Source organism: Eurypyga helias, unplaced genomic scaffold (genome assembly GCF_000690775.1).
Source record: "Eurypyga helias isolate BGI_N326 unplaced genomic scaffold, ASM69077v1 scaffold6246, whole genome shotgun sequence".
NCBI lineage: Eukaryota > Metazoa > Chordata > Aves > Eurypygiformes > Eurypygidae > Eurypyga > Eurypyga helias.
In genome coordinates, this window is record NW_010257181.1 from 15,895 (window position 1) to 31,907 (window position 16,013).

At 37.6% G+C, this 16,013-nt stretch overlaps 1 protein-coding gene across 1 annotated transcript in view; it reads right to left on the reverse strand.

The window, feature by feature from the left end:
- Positions 1–1,157: 1,157 nt before the first annotated feature.
- Positions 1,158–16,013, reverse strand: part of LOC104511342 (probable phospholipid-transporting ATPase IIB) — a gene marked incomplete at its 5' end in the record, with an annotated part of 43,930 nt that continues 29,074 nt past the window's right edge. Inside the window, 11 exons of the mRNA XM_010153913.1 lie at positions 1,158–1,721; positions 2,512–2,544; positions 4,962–5,165; positions 5,837–5,894; positions 8,529–8,637; positions 9,844–9,908; positions 10,058–10,213; positions 10,675–10,739; positions 11,071–11,215; positions 11,790–11,879; positions 14,282–14,380. Coding sequence (XP_010152215.1) covers positions 1,585–1,721; positions 2,512–2,544; positions 4,962–5,165; positions 5,837–5,894; positions 8,529–8,637; positions 9,844–9,908; positions 10,058–10,213; positions 10,675–10,739; positions 11,071–11,215; positions 11,790–11,879; positions 14,282–14,380 — 1,161 coding nt within the window. The remainder of the gene's footprint in view (positions 1,722–2,511; positions 2,545–4,961; positions 5,166–5,836; positions 5,895–8,528; positions 8,638–9,843; positions 9,909–10,057; positions 10,214–10,674; positions 10,740–11,070; positions 11,216–11,789; positions 11,880–14,281; positions 14,381–16,013) is intronic.

Here is a 16,013-nt window from a genome sequence, read left to right on the forward strand (position 1 = left end):
ATTAAAATTAAAAAGAAGGAGATAAATAGCTAGTAAAAAAAAAAAACCTTTCAAAAGAAAAACTAATGAAGTGGAGTCCAAACAGCTCTGCAGCAGTTTTCTCTGCTCTCCCAGGAAGTAGTTATATTTGTCACTTAAACATTACTCATCCAACAGCATAAGGACAAAGTTCTAAGAGACTAAACAAGGAATTATGTTGTAAAGGCAGAGAGTGAAACAAAGATGACATCCATATTAAGTGTTTTTAAAAAACACACACATACATATTTAATAAATAAAGCATGGGTAATTATGCTGTTCCTTTCCACTGACTAATAGACTATGACAAATTTTTTATATGTACTTGTTGAGAAAGCAAAGTTAAATCACAATGGAAAACTGAAATAATACATCCTACTTTCCAGTACTGTACGCATGATTTGGACCCTTCAGATTGTATCAGAGTATGAGTCTCTGGTACACAACTTCAACCACTGTAAAGTATCCTAACTCACCCAAGAGACTCAACTCCCTACAGTTTACAACGAGCAGTTTTTTGTTTGTTTGTTTTTAAACCCAAACTAAACTATAAAAACATAACTTTCACAACTTGGAAGATGATAGGTTTTCCTAACATAATGTCCATGTAGTCATCTTATTTTCTTTTACCTGAGTAACCTAAGTAAACAGATTACAAGGCAATTGAAACATATTAGCTAATACAAGGTTTACTGGACTTCTCATATATAGAAATGTACTTTGACACTATTTGCAGTTTTACAAATACAAAATGAATAAGAACCTTAAAACATATTTACTGAGCAGCCATGTCTTTGATAATTGTACAGATCAGTATGTGCAGTGGAATTATGTACAGAATTTATCATTTAAACAGCTTTTGTGCAATCTGGCTGTAATGTGCATTTAAAGAACTGCTGTCAGCATCACAGATCTGTAATTTACTGGTGCCGGAAACAGAGAGTACAGAATAGGACAACAGCTCCTAAAATAATACTGTGCTACGCAGACATCTGTACATAATTCAAATAGTGCATATTACTCAATGTCTGATGAGGAATAATCATTAGCTGCTAATACAGACACAGGCATTTACAGGTATCAGGTTTGTAATAGTAAGTATGAATGAATGAATGAATTTTTCCAGACATAATCATTGAAGAAAAGGACTTGAATTAGGAAGTTATGTAATAATTAAAGAAGGGAAGTTATGTAATAAATAACAAAATTTTAAATTCTACTTGGAGAAGATTAATATAGTAGGAAAAAACTCCTTTACAGTAGCAATGAAACCATTCCAAAGCATTGTCAAATCAAAGGTAATTCAGTTTTATTTTAAGTCAGAGCAACTGAAAGTTAAAAAAAAGGCAACACAAGGAAAATTTATTTTATCTCTGATAGTCTTAGTGTACTTCTGTGTTACTGTACCTGTCAAATGTTCCCTCCTCTTTTTGTGCTCTATTCACTCTATCACTTTTTTTTTTTTAAAATTTCTTTAGTCCAACATAAATCCACAGACACTAAAGCACAGTAAATGTGCAATCTGCAGACTGCTGTGAGGGAAAAAACACAGGAATATAATCACATTTACGAGGTAAGCTTGGAGTAACTTGGAGGAGAAAATTTGCGCTTCAAGTACTTGAGAATGTAAAGTGGAAGACAGCTTACAACAGTGATTGCTGACACTTTCCACAGGAAGGTCACAGTTGTGATAAAGGCAACATCTGCAGAAACAAAAACAGAAAATAAGTAATGGGAGCTGGTAACATGAAAACTGTAACTTCCATAAAGTCAGTAAAACACTCCTAGTTGCTTACTTATGCTGTTCTTCAAGATCATGCAAAATTAAAAAAAAAAAAAGCTAACAAAACAACAGAAAGTTAAGCTTAACGTTTTGGTTTTGCCAATTGTTTTCTTTAGGCAGGAACTTCAGATGTCCTTTATGGTCCTTACACTGTTTTGCAGCACGAAATAATTTTAGAGTAAATAGAAACTCAGTTTAAAAAGCATGAATTTCTGGTAATAAAAAGTTAAGCCAACTTATTTCTATACTAGGAAGAATCATTTTTACCGACTATAATACAAGTTCCCAACCAGAAATTCTCTACCAGTTTGGATCCTTTATTCCATAATCAGATTCTTTTTCTCTCAAAGAGTCACAACTACCAGAATGATTCTTCATCTTAGAGATTAAAGACCAGAGTTTTAAAGGGAAAACAATGCAGTGATACTGACATAAGCCACAGTGAAAAGGTATTTTTTGTGATGAACATTAACAAGAATGGTGACACCCTACACTTCCTACTGAATTTTTTTGCTCATATTTGCAACGGTCAGGTCAATACTTAATTATCAGGGAAAGATCCCAGAATCCAGGTAACCTGAAGAACTGGTTGGGTTTTCTGTTTGTTTTTAATCTTTTCCCATTATTTACAAATTCAAAAATTTCCTACCCTTTAATGATTTTTAGACTTAAAAAAAAAAAAACTTCAAGGAAAGTTAAACTTCACCTACCTAAGAAAGCTCCAAAAGACACTCTGCCTATACCTGTTTCACAAAGAGGGAGAATGAAAATGAAAGGATTTACAGAAAATAGAAAAGTTGTGTAAAAAAACCCCAAACAGGTTAGCGACGAGAAAAGGAAATGAAAGAGATGTTAGCAGCATTAACTGGAATATCATTGCCTTTCCCATGACAATCAGAATATTTTAAACAGCAATTAAACCAAAATATTTTGAAAATATAGATACATTGGGTCATGTTTTAAGCTTGAAGTGGGTAGGCAGTTTTCTTACATTTGACTTCAAGGTATAATTTACTGTCTAAACAACTTCAGCTCTGTTTTAATATGAATGAAAACGTACTTCAGAATATGCAGTGAAGAAATGCTTTAATGCTCCACCTTAATTAATCAAAAATACTCTGTATATTAGATTTCAGTGTATAAACTTGTTAATACAGTTTTAGCCCAAGCCTGCCTATGTAACGTGTTGGAGACATGCCCAATAAGACCACTGCGTGCAATTAACTCAGAAAACTAAGAACTGATTTACTTCCATCAGTGACAGCTGTAGAGCACTATCAAGTATTTTTGTCCTTCTAATTTGAGCGCCCTGTCATAAGTATGATGTAATTTCTTTTGGAGAAGATGATGCTTCTAAGTAACATCACTGAAAGAAGCAGTTTATTTCCCAAGCGCTCTTGGGCCGGATTGTTTTCTGTGATACACGGAACTTGTGCTATACCTCGGACTGTAAACCATCACTTAGGTTCATGCTACACTAGATGCACATAAAAAGGCTCCCTCCCCCAGTTATAATATGACAGATTTGTCAGTAAGAGTACAGCAGTAAGCAGGATTTTCTCAGATTAACTGATTAATAACATAGAGTAACATATATCTTTACAAAAGGCCGTGAAATTACAGCCTTTCCGGTACCCTTAGCTTCTGTGTCTTTCCATCATCCAGTCCCCAGGCTGCAAGAAGCCACGCAACCATTTATTTACTTGCTTGGCCTTGTCCAGCAAACACGAGGACCATACAGCACGTCCCTTTACAGAAAGGTTCGCACGAAACCAAGTCCCTGCAGTGCTCACACGTCCGTGACCACCACCTAAAGGTGATTCTCGCTGAACAACCACCACAAAGGATGGAAGGACTGGCTTTCACCAATACTAAAGGCTTACAAAGGTGAAGCAGCAAGTTCTGCTTTATGAAGATCCTGGAAGTTTGGACTAAAGACCCAGTACCTGTATCTGTTCTTGCGTGTTCCTTTAATTTTAATCTGGCTGTAAAGGTCCAGCAATCAATTAAAAAATCTTTAATAAAAAGTCTGTGCTTCAGTGCTGGAGAAAGGAAAACCATAGCTTGGCAAACCTAAAATAATGTGCAAGTACCAAGCCCAGCAGTGTTGTTTCTTCATTAAAATTTGACTCCTGAGAAACCTGGGAAGTAACAGAAGAGCTGGGACAGGCAGCAAAGCACTTGCTGATTAAAAAAAAAAAAATGTATATCTATAATGTAAATACATGACTCCAGTGTTGAACACCTGAGACATGAGAGGGTGAAAGCAGAACTATGAGACTTCTAGAAACTACCATAAGACACTTAATTCTGCTATGAGAAGTGACATTTGAAGAAGTGCAACTTCTTACTTGTCAGCTCCTGGAAAACCGAGAAAGAAGGAGCTGGATTCTATTCCTTGTGAAGTATAACCAAAATTGTTACGCGTATTTCTGTAAAAGTTACACTGAGACAGTTGTTTTTACTGAAGGATAATTTGATACAAAAAGAAATATGTATTATTTTGATGCTCAGATCCTTGACTGTTAAGATTTGCAGTTAAAAAGTGTTCATTTACCTTGGGAACGATGAACAATCAGAACCTTAAGACACAGTATGGCATATTGCAGTTTAAAGCAATGCAAGCTTAATAGAGGCTTAATGTAATTATGAAATTGATTCTTATATAAAGTATCTATCCTAACAGCCTTCTGCCTCACTCCAGCAATATTTCAGCTCTTTTAAACATGTGGGTTAGATCTAATGAGGTCCACTTGGTCTGGCATAGAAAATAATTCATCAAGTCAGTGAAAGATCCTGATTTTTTAAAATCATACCCATTTCAAGAGTGCAAATGTCAAAGCCAATTTAAGGTAAGCAGTTTGTACTGTCAAGATCAGATCAAGGATGGGAAAAGCATGTATGATTTTAGTAAAGCATGATTTATCTAGATGATAAACTAACAGGAAGAAAGATTGTCAAACTCTAGGAGAACAGGATAAAGATAGTATTTTAACCCAAGAATAATTAAGACCGATTTCAACTCAGCCACATTTCTTAGGGAGAAAGGTCTATTTCACAAAGCAGAACATCACCTATTCTTAATTAAAAAATGAGAGAAAAAAACATATTAAAAATATAAAGCACAGTTCTCTGCTAAAAAACTTTTACTATTACTCACCAAAGTATTCATTTAGAAATGCAAGAGAGGCCACATAGCAGCCAAGACTGAGGAATTCAGCCACCACCATTAACCAGTGCCAGGTTCGTATGGTCAGTGCAACCATCAAGAGCTCAGTCAAGATGAGGGCAGTGAAGGAAATGGCAACAACATGTACAAATTCAGATTCAAAAAGCAGAAGGGCTCCATACATCAGAATACCACCTAGGAAAGGCACACAAAGTTAACAATACACTGTGCGGTGAAATGTGCGCATACCAGTTTTTACAACTGCACACTGAGCGCTGGATTGCTCAGTATGAAAACGTGCCCAGTAATTTTTTTTATAAGGTAACAACACTAATCTTTCTAAAAGAACAGAAGTGATATTTACTGTGCTTTGTGCACGTGAAAACAACCACAGCTGTAAAGAAATAAAACTATTTGAAAATTAAACACCTTTTAGTGCAATATATCAGATGAATTTTGTCAAGTGCTACAAATACATGAGATATTGTTGAAAGTGTAATTACTTGTAACTGATTACATAATTCAGAGTTCTTGAACAGTACGTCTGTCATTCCATGCAAGGAAACTACTGTTTAAATATATGCAGTGTGATAAGCACTCATTAAAATTTTTCTGGATTAGCATTTAATTAAAATGTGTCCTTTTTTTAGGTGACATATATCAATAAAAATACCAATCCACACCATGTTTTGAATAGGCCTGTCACAGTACAGGAGTATCGACCTATGAGATACACAGAAAATCATATATATATAACTGCTGATGAAATGTTAAGCATTAGGAATTCAACCTGCAGCTGGAAAACAATACGAATAATAACAGACAAAAAAAATTCTGAGTTCAGCAATATTAGGATTGTCTCCTACCTTGGTAAATACTGATTAAAACCCAGATGAGGAAGGTCTTAAATGACAAAGATCTTCCCTAAGGGAAACAAGTGAGAGGACAGTTAAATACAATTTTAAAAACCCATGAATCTACACAGTTCAGATGTTTTTAATAGTCAATCACTAGAGAAACATTTTACAATTGAAATAATCAGGCTCTGAAGTGATATAGGCTAAAAAGCTTCTATATTTCTTTAATGATTCTTCATTGCAAACTTGTACAGAAATCGCACGAAGTCTAAATTTGGGGGTAGGACAGTTAACACCTTAAGCAGCAAAGACACTTTCAGCTTGTGATACTCTGGCTGGTTTTCAGAGGGATAAAAAATAAACTAATTTTACTGTAATTATTCAAAATGCTTTTTATGTCTCTTTTGTAAAAAGTACTCTTCAAGAAAAATAGGACTCCGTAGCTAATTCTCAAGCAAAACTGTAGTAAGCAGTCACTTCCGAATGTTGGATAAACTGTCTATTTGCATTCACACAATAAACATACGACTACTCTAAGTTTTCAGCAAGTAATTATTCCCAAATACATTTTAAATCTTCTTCTGACTGTAAGTGTTACAAATTGAAATACATTCATAAACCAAAGAATAAATACTGCACATGTGCGGATGGCTTGCATTCTGTGAGGGTACTGATGTCAGAACTGCAGAACCGAAAGGATGCACATTTAAAAGGATGAAAATAATAACCCTAACTGAATGGCCTTGGTAGAGACTCGCATTTAGAGGCCACAATTTGAAAATTATGTGAAGAATTACATAGGCTTCATAGTGTAGCGACAAAGGCAGCATGATCCTAAATGTTGTAATAAACACCCACAGAAATATTTCCTTGTAACAGTGAAGTCAGATGTAGCTTGTGTAAAGCACAAACAAATTTTTGTGCTACTCACCCACAATCTTTCCCTGATCATATCTGCCCCACACAACGCACTGAACCGTACTCTCTAGTTTATCCACGTTCTCTTTTTTTCTTTGGCAGAGAATTATTTGGGTTCTACTTATTTAATATTCAAAGAGATACAATATAAGCTGGGTGAGCCAGTGATTTATCATCTTCAAGAACTCTTATTTCAGGCTGAACAAAAAACTTAGCCTGTATTCTACCCATCCTGCACAGTTTCCAAGTGCAGGTTCATTTCTACCATTGGAAATAAGGCGCTTCCAAGTTCCCTCAACAGGTTTCCACAGGCAAGCTCACAACTGCCATCAGCAGGTGTGAAGCTAACACTTTCTTGAGATTAATCATTGGCTGAAACATCACAAAGAAACTTTAAAGATTCTGAAGAAAAGAGAGACTCAAGATCTCCAAGAGAGGGGAAAAATTCTCCCGACTAATAAAACTAACGGATAATTTAATATGATTAAAAAGACAAAGGCTGTTGAAAAGTTTGGACCTTCTTCAACCTCAGTCTGCTTTTAGACACGTCTTCATAGCATCTACCGTCCTCAAAAAGGCTACCTGCTTCTTCCTTCGTTCATAACTTTTCTAGCTGGAATTTTAACATGGAGCAGAAGTACTTTTCAAAAAACTTAATGAAAACAGAATCTTGAGATTTGCTTCACTTTTGTTGGTAAAGAAATCATACACTTTTATTGATTGCAGGTATGTGCAAACACACAGTAGGCGGTATTGACAGTTGATTCAGTTAAGACGTTTCAGTTGTCAACGGCTGTTATTTAAAGAAAGCCAACTTTTGGAGAGGTCAAATTTCTGGGGGTTTGAGGGGAAAAAAAAATAACAATCTAGATATCAATCTACCAGTTAAAAAGGACCTGTGAAAAAGTAAGCATAAATCACCCCAGATCAGAGGTCCTGGGGCCAGACTGAAACCAACTTTTACATCAGAGTGCCCTCATATCCGAATCATTTCAGTCCAACCACTGGTGACTTCAGAAATGTATGAAACTGAGTGAAGCCAAAAACTGGCCAAAACCAGCGTGGCCAGCAGGTTCAGGGATGTGATTCTCCCCCTGTACTCAGCACTGGTGAGGCTGCACCTGGAGTACTGTGTTCAGTTTTGGGCCCCTCACTACAAGAAAGACATTGAGGTCCTGGAGCGTGTCCAGAGAAGGGCCACAAAACTGGTGAAGGGTCTGGAGAATATGTCTGATGAGGAGCGACTGAGGGAACTGGGCTTGTTTAGCCTTGAGAAGAGGAGGCTGAGAGGAGACCTGCTCACTGCCTACAACTACCTGAAAGGAGGTTGTGGAGAAGTGGGTGTTGGTCTCTTCTCCCTAATGACAGATGATCGGACGAGGGGGAATGGTCTCAAGCTGCGCCAGGGGAGGTTTAGATTGGATGTAAGGAAGAAGTTCTTCACCGACAGGGTTATCACACACTGGAACAGGCTGCCCGGGGAGGTGGTGGAGTCACCATCCCTGGATGTGTTTAAGAGACGGGTGGATGAGGTGCTGAAAGATATGGTTTAGTGGCGGACAGATACAGTTGGACTGGATGATCTCTAAGGTCTTTTCCAACCCAGTGATTCTATGAAGCGTTTGGTACCATGGATTATATTCACAGTACAAAGGTCTGTGTTACATTAGCTGTGCATCTGTCTTGCACAGAATACCTTAAGAGAATGACTGTAAGAATTCCCAGTTTTGCACACTGGAGATTTTGGCATTTGTTCATATCCGAGCACCGAGGACACTCATACCTTTGTGAGATCCTTATAAAGTTCTGGATACAGCAATGCCATTTCTGGCTTCACATCCTGATCCAATACTAGAGAGAAAACTGGAAACATAGTATATATGGTTGCATACCTAGGTGAAAGGAAAGCACATAAATTGACGTTTCTGTATGATACGATTTTAAACTGATCTACCAAGTTCGATTACTCTTTCTGTGTAAGTCGAATTAAATCGTTTCTTCTACTTAGTGCTGAGACAGCTTAGCAATACAGCTTTCCAAATGCAACCTGCTCTTCTGCTTCTGAGAGCAGTCAGTCGTGAGAAATTACTCAACTTTTATAAATTCAAAACCAGTCAATTATTTCTCTCTTCTACGTATATAGCCCAAACTTATCTCCTGTTACCACACTTGCTGTGTTTTCACTTTAGGCAACCAGTTCAAAGACCTGACATTTAAATTCACTCCCAGACTTTGGCATGAAAACTACATAAAACACCAACACTGTTTTCCAGACGTCATGGTACAGGCAGGTGGGTGAGCAGAAGCCTCAACAGCTCAGTAGGTGGCTTTGGATTTTAGTATGCACATGCCAAACGTACACGTCAGTGTTAACGTCTACAGAAGTGCATACAACTATTTACAACCATTTCGGAGAGGTCTACTGCTTGCCTCTGCAGAGTCTGGTGTAATCAGACCCTCATTTGACTATGACTTAAGTAACTAGTGATTTAAATTGTTACTGTTTACGAGGAGTATAAAAAGCAGCTCTTAGCACAGAAGGGGCTGAGAGCAGAGTCACACATGAATATATGCACATCCCTCACTGTACAGCTTGGGGAACCCTATTGCTAAAGCAACTTCTGCAGCAAGACCAGAGCGCTCCTCATCCTGCACCTGAATGCAACTCCGCGTGCCCCACTTGGGTAGTGTGCTCTCGGAGGAAAAACAGCTTCAGCTCTGTTTTTAACACAAAAAGCTGTGATTCTCACCGAGGCCTGTATGGCAACCGGTGTAGCAGCTGCAATTTGTTTGGGAAACTTCCGCTGTTGTTTTCACCCCGTATGTAAGAAACATTATATGGTATCTTCTTCTAAGGCTATGCAGATGCCTCTCTTCAGAGAGCTGATAATGAGGCTTCCCCCCTCATACAGTGCATATCCAACCTAACCTGACTTTTCTTTGCAGGCTCATGCCAGGTCTTGGTGCCATACCAAATGTATGGAAAATGTATGGACAAAGGTATGGAAAACATAGCAGACACCAACTATGTGATGTTACTTAACAAGTCAGTTTGTTGTATTTATTACCAGATATCGTGACTGTTGGTTTTGACTTACCCTACCATTAGGAATCCTTGGTACAAGGGAACAGATGCAAAATAGAAGACTGATGAAAATACAGCCTACAAAAGGAAGATAATTATTTAATGTAATTATATATGAAACGTTACAAAATAAAGAATAAAATAATAATACTGGTTGATGAAGATTTTATGACATTTCAAAGACAGACAGTGTTTTTTAACTATTAAAACCCCAAAGTTTTAAATACCTGCATAGTTGAAATAATAAGGCCTCGGTGCATGACAAATTGACCAAGTGCTGCTGATCTTTTGTAACTGTTTCGACCATGTACCATCAACAGCCTACCTATGTGTTTAAACTGTGTGATGGAAAAGTCGGCTGCTAGGGAAGCTTGTTTTCCCTCCTAGAACAAACCAAAAAGATTCCAAATATGAAACCCAGTGTAAAACATGCATTTCAAATTTCAAAATTCTAAGTGGTAATTCATTTTAAAAGTCAAGTTTGCTCCTGCTTCAGAAATCAACTCTGCAATGAGACAAAAAGGACAATTTTCTGTGCATATTCTAAGATGCAGTGGTTGCAACAAGTAAGTTTAATCACCTATCCTGCCTTCTTTCAGATAAATGCTACACAGAAATAACTGTAGTGTTTTCTGCTTTTCTCGCTGTTTGCATTTAAGAAGATAAAGCAGAGGACATAGAAGCCAAGAATATATCATTTCACAGACTAAGCATGTTTATCATCTCACGGCAGACTTTAATTAGAAATGATCAATTTGCTACTGTTTAACAATAAAGCTTCTAAATCCCATGTTACTTATAATACTGTCTGGCACATATTTGACAATAAAACTGCTAACATTACCTTGCCTTCAATTCCAATTCCACAGTCTGCTGCTTGGATCATGCTGACATCATTTCCTCCATCACCTGGAAAATGTCACTGCAATGTTCAGGTCTTCAGAGGTTGTACTCTCCTGGCCTTACAGTATTTTAGAAACCTCTTATATACCTTTAAATTCTTACCATTAATCTATGGATTATGATTAATTACTTCAGCAATCAAGACTTTTCTGTGGAATAAAGAAGATAACCACACTGTTCTCATGGACTGGCAGTTTCTGCTACAGCTACGTAATACCTGGCTGTCGATAAAGAAGCCTCTTGGGTTTCGTTTCAACTATTTCTCAATGGTGCCATCTACCGCTTAAGTTTATTAGAGGTTTTAGCCAGTGTAAACGAAGATCATGCCAACAGTTACCTATTGCACACGTGCGTTTTCCAGTGTGGTGCTGTAACAGTTTCACAATATGAGCTTTTTGGGTAGGAGAGCAGCGGCAGCACACTACAGCAGGACACTGACAAGCCAACTCTACGAATTCATGCTCATAATACTTCAGACAAACCTAAAGAAAAAAAAAACCCTCACATTTACTGATGATTAAATGCTACTCCATGTAGTCTAGCACAAAAACACAGCATAAAGAATTCTTTTATGAAGTGCTGCTTGCACAATATCCCGCTCAGAGAAAAAAGCCACGTTCTCCTGGCTGTGGCTTTATTATTTTCAACTGACACTGTGTTTCATTTACAGAGCCAACACACTTTGGGGTTGAGAGGAGAGACGATACTAAGGCACGGTGAGAACACATTCCATTCTGTTACTATAGAGGAGACCAGAGAACCTGTAACATTTGCCCATCTGGAACATATATATCCTCTAATTAGCACTCAGTGAAAAACAACTTAATATAGAATCATAGAATGGTTTGGGTTGGAAGGGACCTTAAAGATCATCCAGTTCCAACCCCCTGCCATGGGCAGGGACACCTTCCACTAGACCAGGTTGCTCCAAGCCTCGTCCAGCCTGGCAAATGGGCAAATACTGGAAAAAGGTTTAGGAGCATGAAGACGCCAATACTTTACTTCTTTAACATAAGCATACAGATAAACGATATTTGACAGAAAACAAATTCTTACCTCAAGTGAGTCCCCAGATATCACCAAGGCACAGTCATGCTTCCTCCTAAAGGCATTTAGTTCTAAGTGAGCCTCTCCTCGAGTGGTAACCTTCAAAAAAAGCCACTCTCACTTAGAAGATTCTGATATATCCTTAAAAAAACCCCTTCCTAAATAAATTATGTTTTGAGAACTCGCACCCAGAAGGTCTTGGTTCTTCACCAAGTGTTTTATCCCAGTGCAAGCTCAGTATCCATGGGATGTGACTAAGCTTCAAATCTTATGGAGTGAAAAAGTAATCCACAAACAAGGAAAATTCTATGTTGTCAGCTTAACTGGGTCCTCATCAAAGTAGACCAGGGCTAAAAAATTAATGACTTAATGACACCAAAATATCTTAAGTTGAAGCTGACCTGAGTCTTTCCAATCCTGGCAGGGCTGGAGAAAAAAAATGGACAAAATGCCAAGCAAACCCCCAAACATTTGTTTATTAACCAGTAAAATTTGTTCTTAGCATAATGCAAAACATTCCTACTACCGGTTCCTTCTGTTTGGGAGAGTAGACACAGATGTGAAAAGGCACATAAAAATGCTCACCAGCACTAATCTTTCTGGATCTTGCATGAGTATGCAAGCAGGATCCAGTGGCATAATACAAAAGAACTACATCATGGATTTTTCATTTACGTAATGATTTTGAAGAGACTCACAATTTTATTTTTTTCCCCAATAAAGATCAATGTATTTTAGAGATGGCATGCATAAACGAAGTTCCAAACGCAGAATGAAACACAAACTCTGATTACACGTCTAATTCTGGCTATGTCAGCATTTTGATTTAATAATTTTTAAAATAGATGAGTCTTAATTACACTGAATGTGAAGTTTTTCTTTCACCACTACTACTCAGAAGCAGATGCAGTTCAAAGACCTTTCTCTTTCCAGATGGCCCCTGCTACACAAAATCTGAGTTACGTTAAAAAGTACCTGCAAACAGAAAAAACTACACATGTGCCCCGGTGCAGAATTTCTTCCTCCTTTCCCACAATCAATCATGCAAAGAGAAAGCTCTTTGTCTGCCAATAGTTGGAAACCACAGATTACATTGGCCCATTATAATCTTTCTGCATTAGAGAGATTGAGATGTCAGCATTTAGCACACGCTGATGAGCAGTAACTGCCTGCCTGTTCTACCTTTCACTTAACAGAGGCATTTTTTTTTAATTTGTAAATACCTCCAGAACAATGTATCAGTTAATTTCATTACAAAATGAAGACGCTGAGACTTCTAAGAATAAAATGGAAGAGCACTAAACAAATAAAATAAAACATTTATTTTACAATAAAAAGCATCTTTTGGGGAAGCCAAAGTAGTAAATTTTTAAAAATTTACTAATTTGTAACTACAACAGAAGTGTTAAAGTGCTTGGAATTTTCTTACATTAATCTAGTACTTATTTTCTTGCAACAAATACACCCACGGAAGTAATTCTGTATAAATCCATTTTCTAACTAATTTAAAATTTTGTGTACTCTAAGTTAACACAGTTTTATGCTGATCTCTTATTACCAGTTGAGGTAATGAAAATAAAAATCTGATTCAACTAAATAGATTTTGCTCAGGAAAACTTAATTTCCAACACAAAAAGGTCAACAAAAATTGATCTGAAGTTTTATCAGAAGCATTAATAATTTAATTGCAAATAGTAGTCTGCAGGGCCTAATTTGCCATTTGATGCTTCAGAAGAAACTACATTTACATGTAAATTATATTCATATAATTATTTCTGTAGGTGCAAGTGGTTCATTTAGAACAAACACAGACTATTATGTCTGATCACACAGCATCAATCAAGGTCTGGAAAATCTATTTTTGTTTGCCTTCAGTAGAGTTGATACTATGCAAATATAACCCAAATGTATAGAAAAATATATTCAGTTTATTTTCCTAACAATTATCTTAAATAATCTGTTAATAAAAAGCAAGTAGATATAGAAAATGATACAGAAAAAAATAAAGTTTTCTCATACTGGTTTGAACTATGTCTATACAGAAGATGCTGGCATCACAGTTTAATTTGGGATTAATTCTGCCTGAGTCTAAAGAGCTCTATTAATAAAAATGCTAGAACAAGCAAGAACCACGTTCAGATAGCCTAAATTCCTGGAACAGCACCTCACACAGACCACTCCCCATCATTATTCAGAGGTGTCTTACTACATCCATTGTATAAGTGAAGAGTGTAAAACACACGTTGAACCTGGGTCACCCAAACATGGCTACAAGCATTTCTGTAGCATACCAACAAATCTAGAACCACCAACCTTAAACGGAAAGCAATGCTTTGTAATTCTGCATCCATGAGTAACAACCTAAGTACTACCCGCTTGACCATTACGATGACACTCAGTACAATAACCCATCAATTTTCAACAAGTAGGCAACTACTAATCAAAGCAACATCATTAGCTGTCCTTTGATGAACCAACAAAAGAGTTGGAACTATACTTACAGGTCTGAAAATGTGAATATCTTGAGTCCTAGACACCAAGTGAGAACTTTTTGCAATGCAAGTTGCTGTCTCCAGTTTATCTCCTGTTAACATCCATATCTGCAAAGTAATGTAAGAGTTTACTCCGTGGGACATTAATGTGTCTGTTCTCCAAACCTAAATGACATCTCTCTCCAACCTTTTTCTAGTACCCTTAGGGATTAGATTACCAGAGAAAATACACTCATATATTCATTTTTAACTAAAATTAATGAGCATTTTTTACTGCAGTTAACACATGGAGCAGAAAAGAACTGTCTTCACTTCAAGCAGCTCCATTCCCCTTCCCTTCTCACGAGGAACAATGTCTCAATCTACATGAAGACGAGGTGGAACTCCAGGGAATCACATTGGTGCATCCGAACAGCAGAGAAAGCAAAAAAGCCTTTCCCTATGACCCTGATACTATCTTGATCAAATGAGTGAGAATGCAGGCAACTACAAGAGGGAGAAAATTTGACAGCAAAAAGATGCAACAGCAGTCTGTGACCCTAGTAAGAATCTATCAGAAAGCAGCAGCCAAGCAACACGACAGCGTATCCCGGAGGAAGAGCTACAGTCCCGATGCTCCGAAGAGATCCTGCCCACGCAGAACTGGGAAGAAGGCATTAAAGTTTAATGAAAATGGTTGAGGATCCGTCTTTTCTTAAAGAGAGACAGCTCTCTCTGTACTTAACACCGAGAAAGTTGAAGAACAGGGATGAAATGCCATTAGCCCTAGACCAAAGAGAACAGACCACCCAGGAGGAATAAACTTAAGCTGCAGGAGTTATTACTGGATAGTTACTAAGTTAACACTTGCAATTTTATTAAAACATAAGCCTCTGTCTCCCTCTTTTCCTGTACATGTAAGATCCTTTCCATTAGCATCCATGTGGGTCAATGAATGGACAAAAAATGACTCAAGTTTTCTCATCAGTAACGGAGTCAGCTATAATTTCACGACCCATCTTCATCTACTGTGAGTCCAGCCTACTATGTCGTTGGTTGTAATTAAAGCCAGAACACTTCTAATGCTCTGAAATCTTAGAACTGATCATTAAAAAATAAAACCCCATACCCAAAAACCCAACCTAAAAACTGCCACACTGTTCCACACCTACTTGTAGCAGGGCATATTGATCCAGATATACCTGTCAGAAGTGACCGCATATAGAAGAACTATCAAGAGCAAACGTGAAAACACTGTACAAGAAGCACTTACATGTAAGTACTTTGCATGGGCCGTACGGTACAAAAAAGAAATATGATGTAAACATAAGGCTTTAACCTGTACGTGTAGGTTTCCAAATGTGCACGTCACTGCCTTACCAGCTAATTCACCATTAGGGAGCAGGGGTGAATTAAAAACAGAATAATGAAAGAGCACACAGGGGAAGGGGCATCTGGGGATTATGTTGTCCAGCTCCCCTGCTCTGAGCAGGGTCAACTACAGCAGACTGCTCACAACCATGTCAAGACAGTTTTGAACATCTGCAAGGATGGAGACCCCACAAACTCTCTGAGAGACCTGCTCCAGTGTTTAAACACATGCACAGTAGAAGACTTTCTTCCTCTATTCAAGTGGAACATCCCTGATTTCAGTTTGCCTCTCATGCTTTCACTGTGCACCACTGAAAAGGGGCAGGGGGTCCCTCTTTGAATCCTCTCTTCAGGTATTTACAGACATTAGTAAGATCCTCCTGAGCCTGCT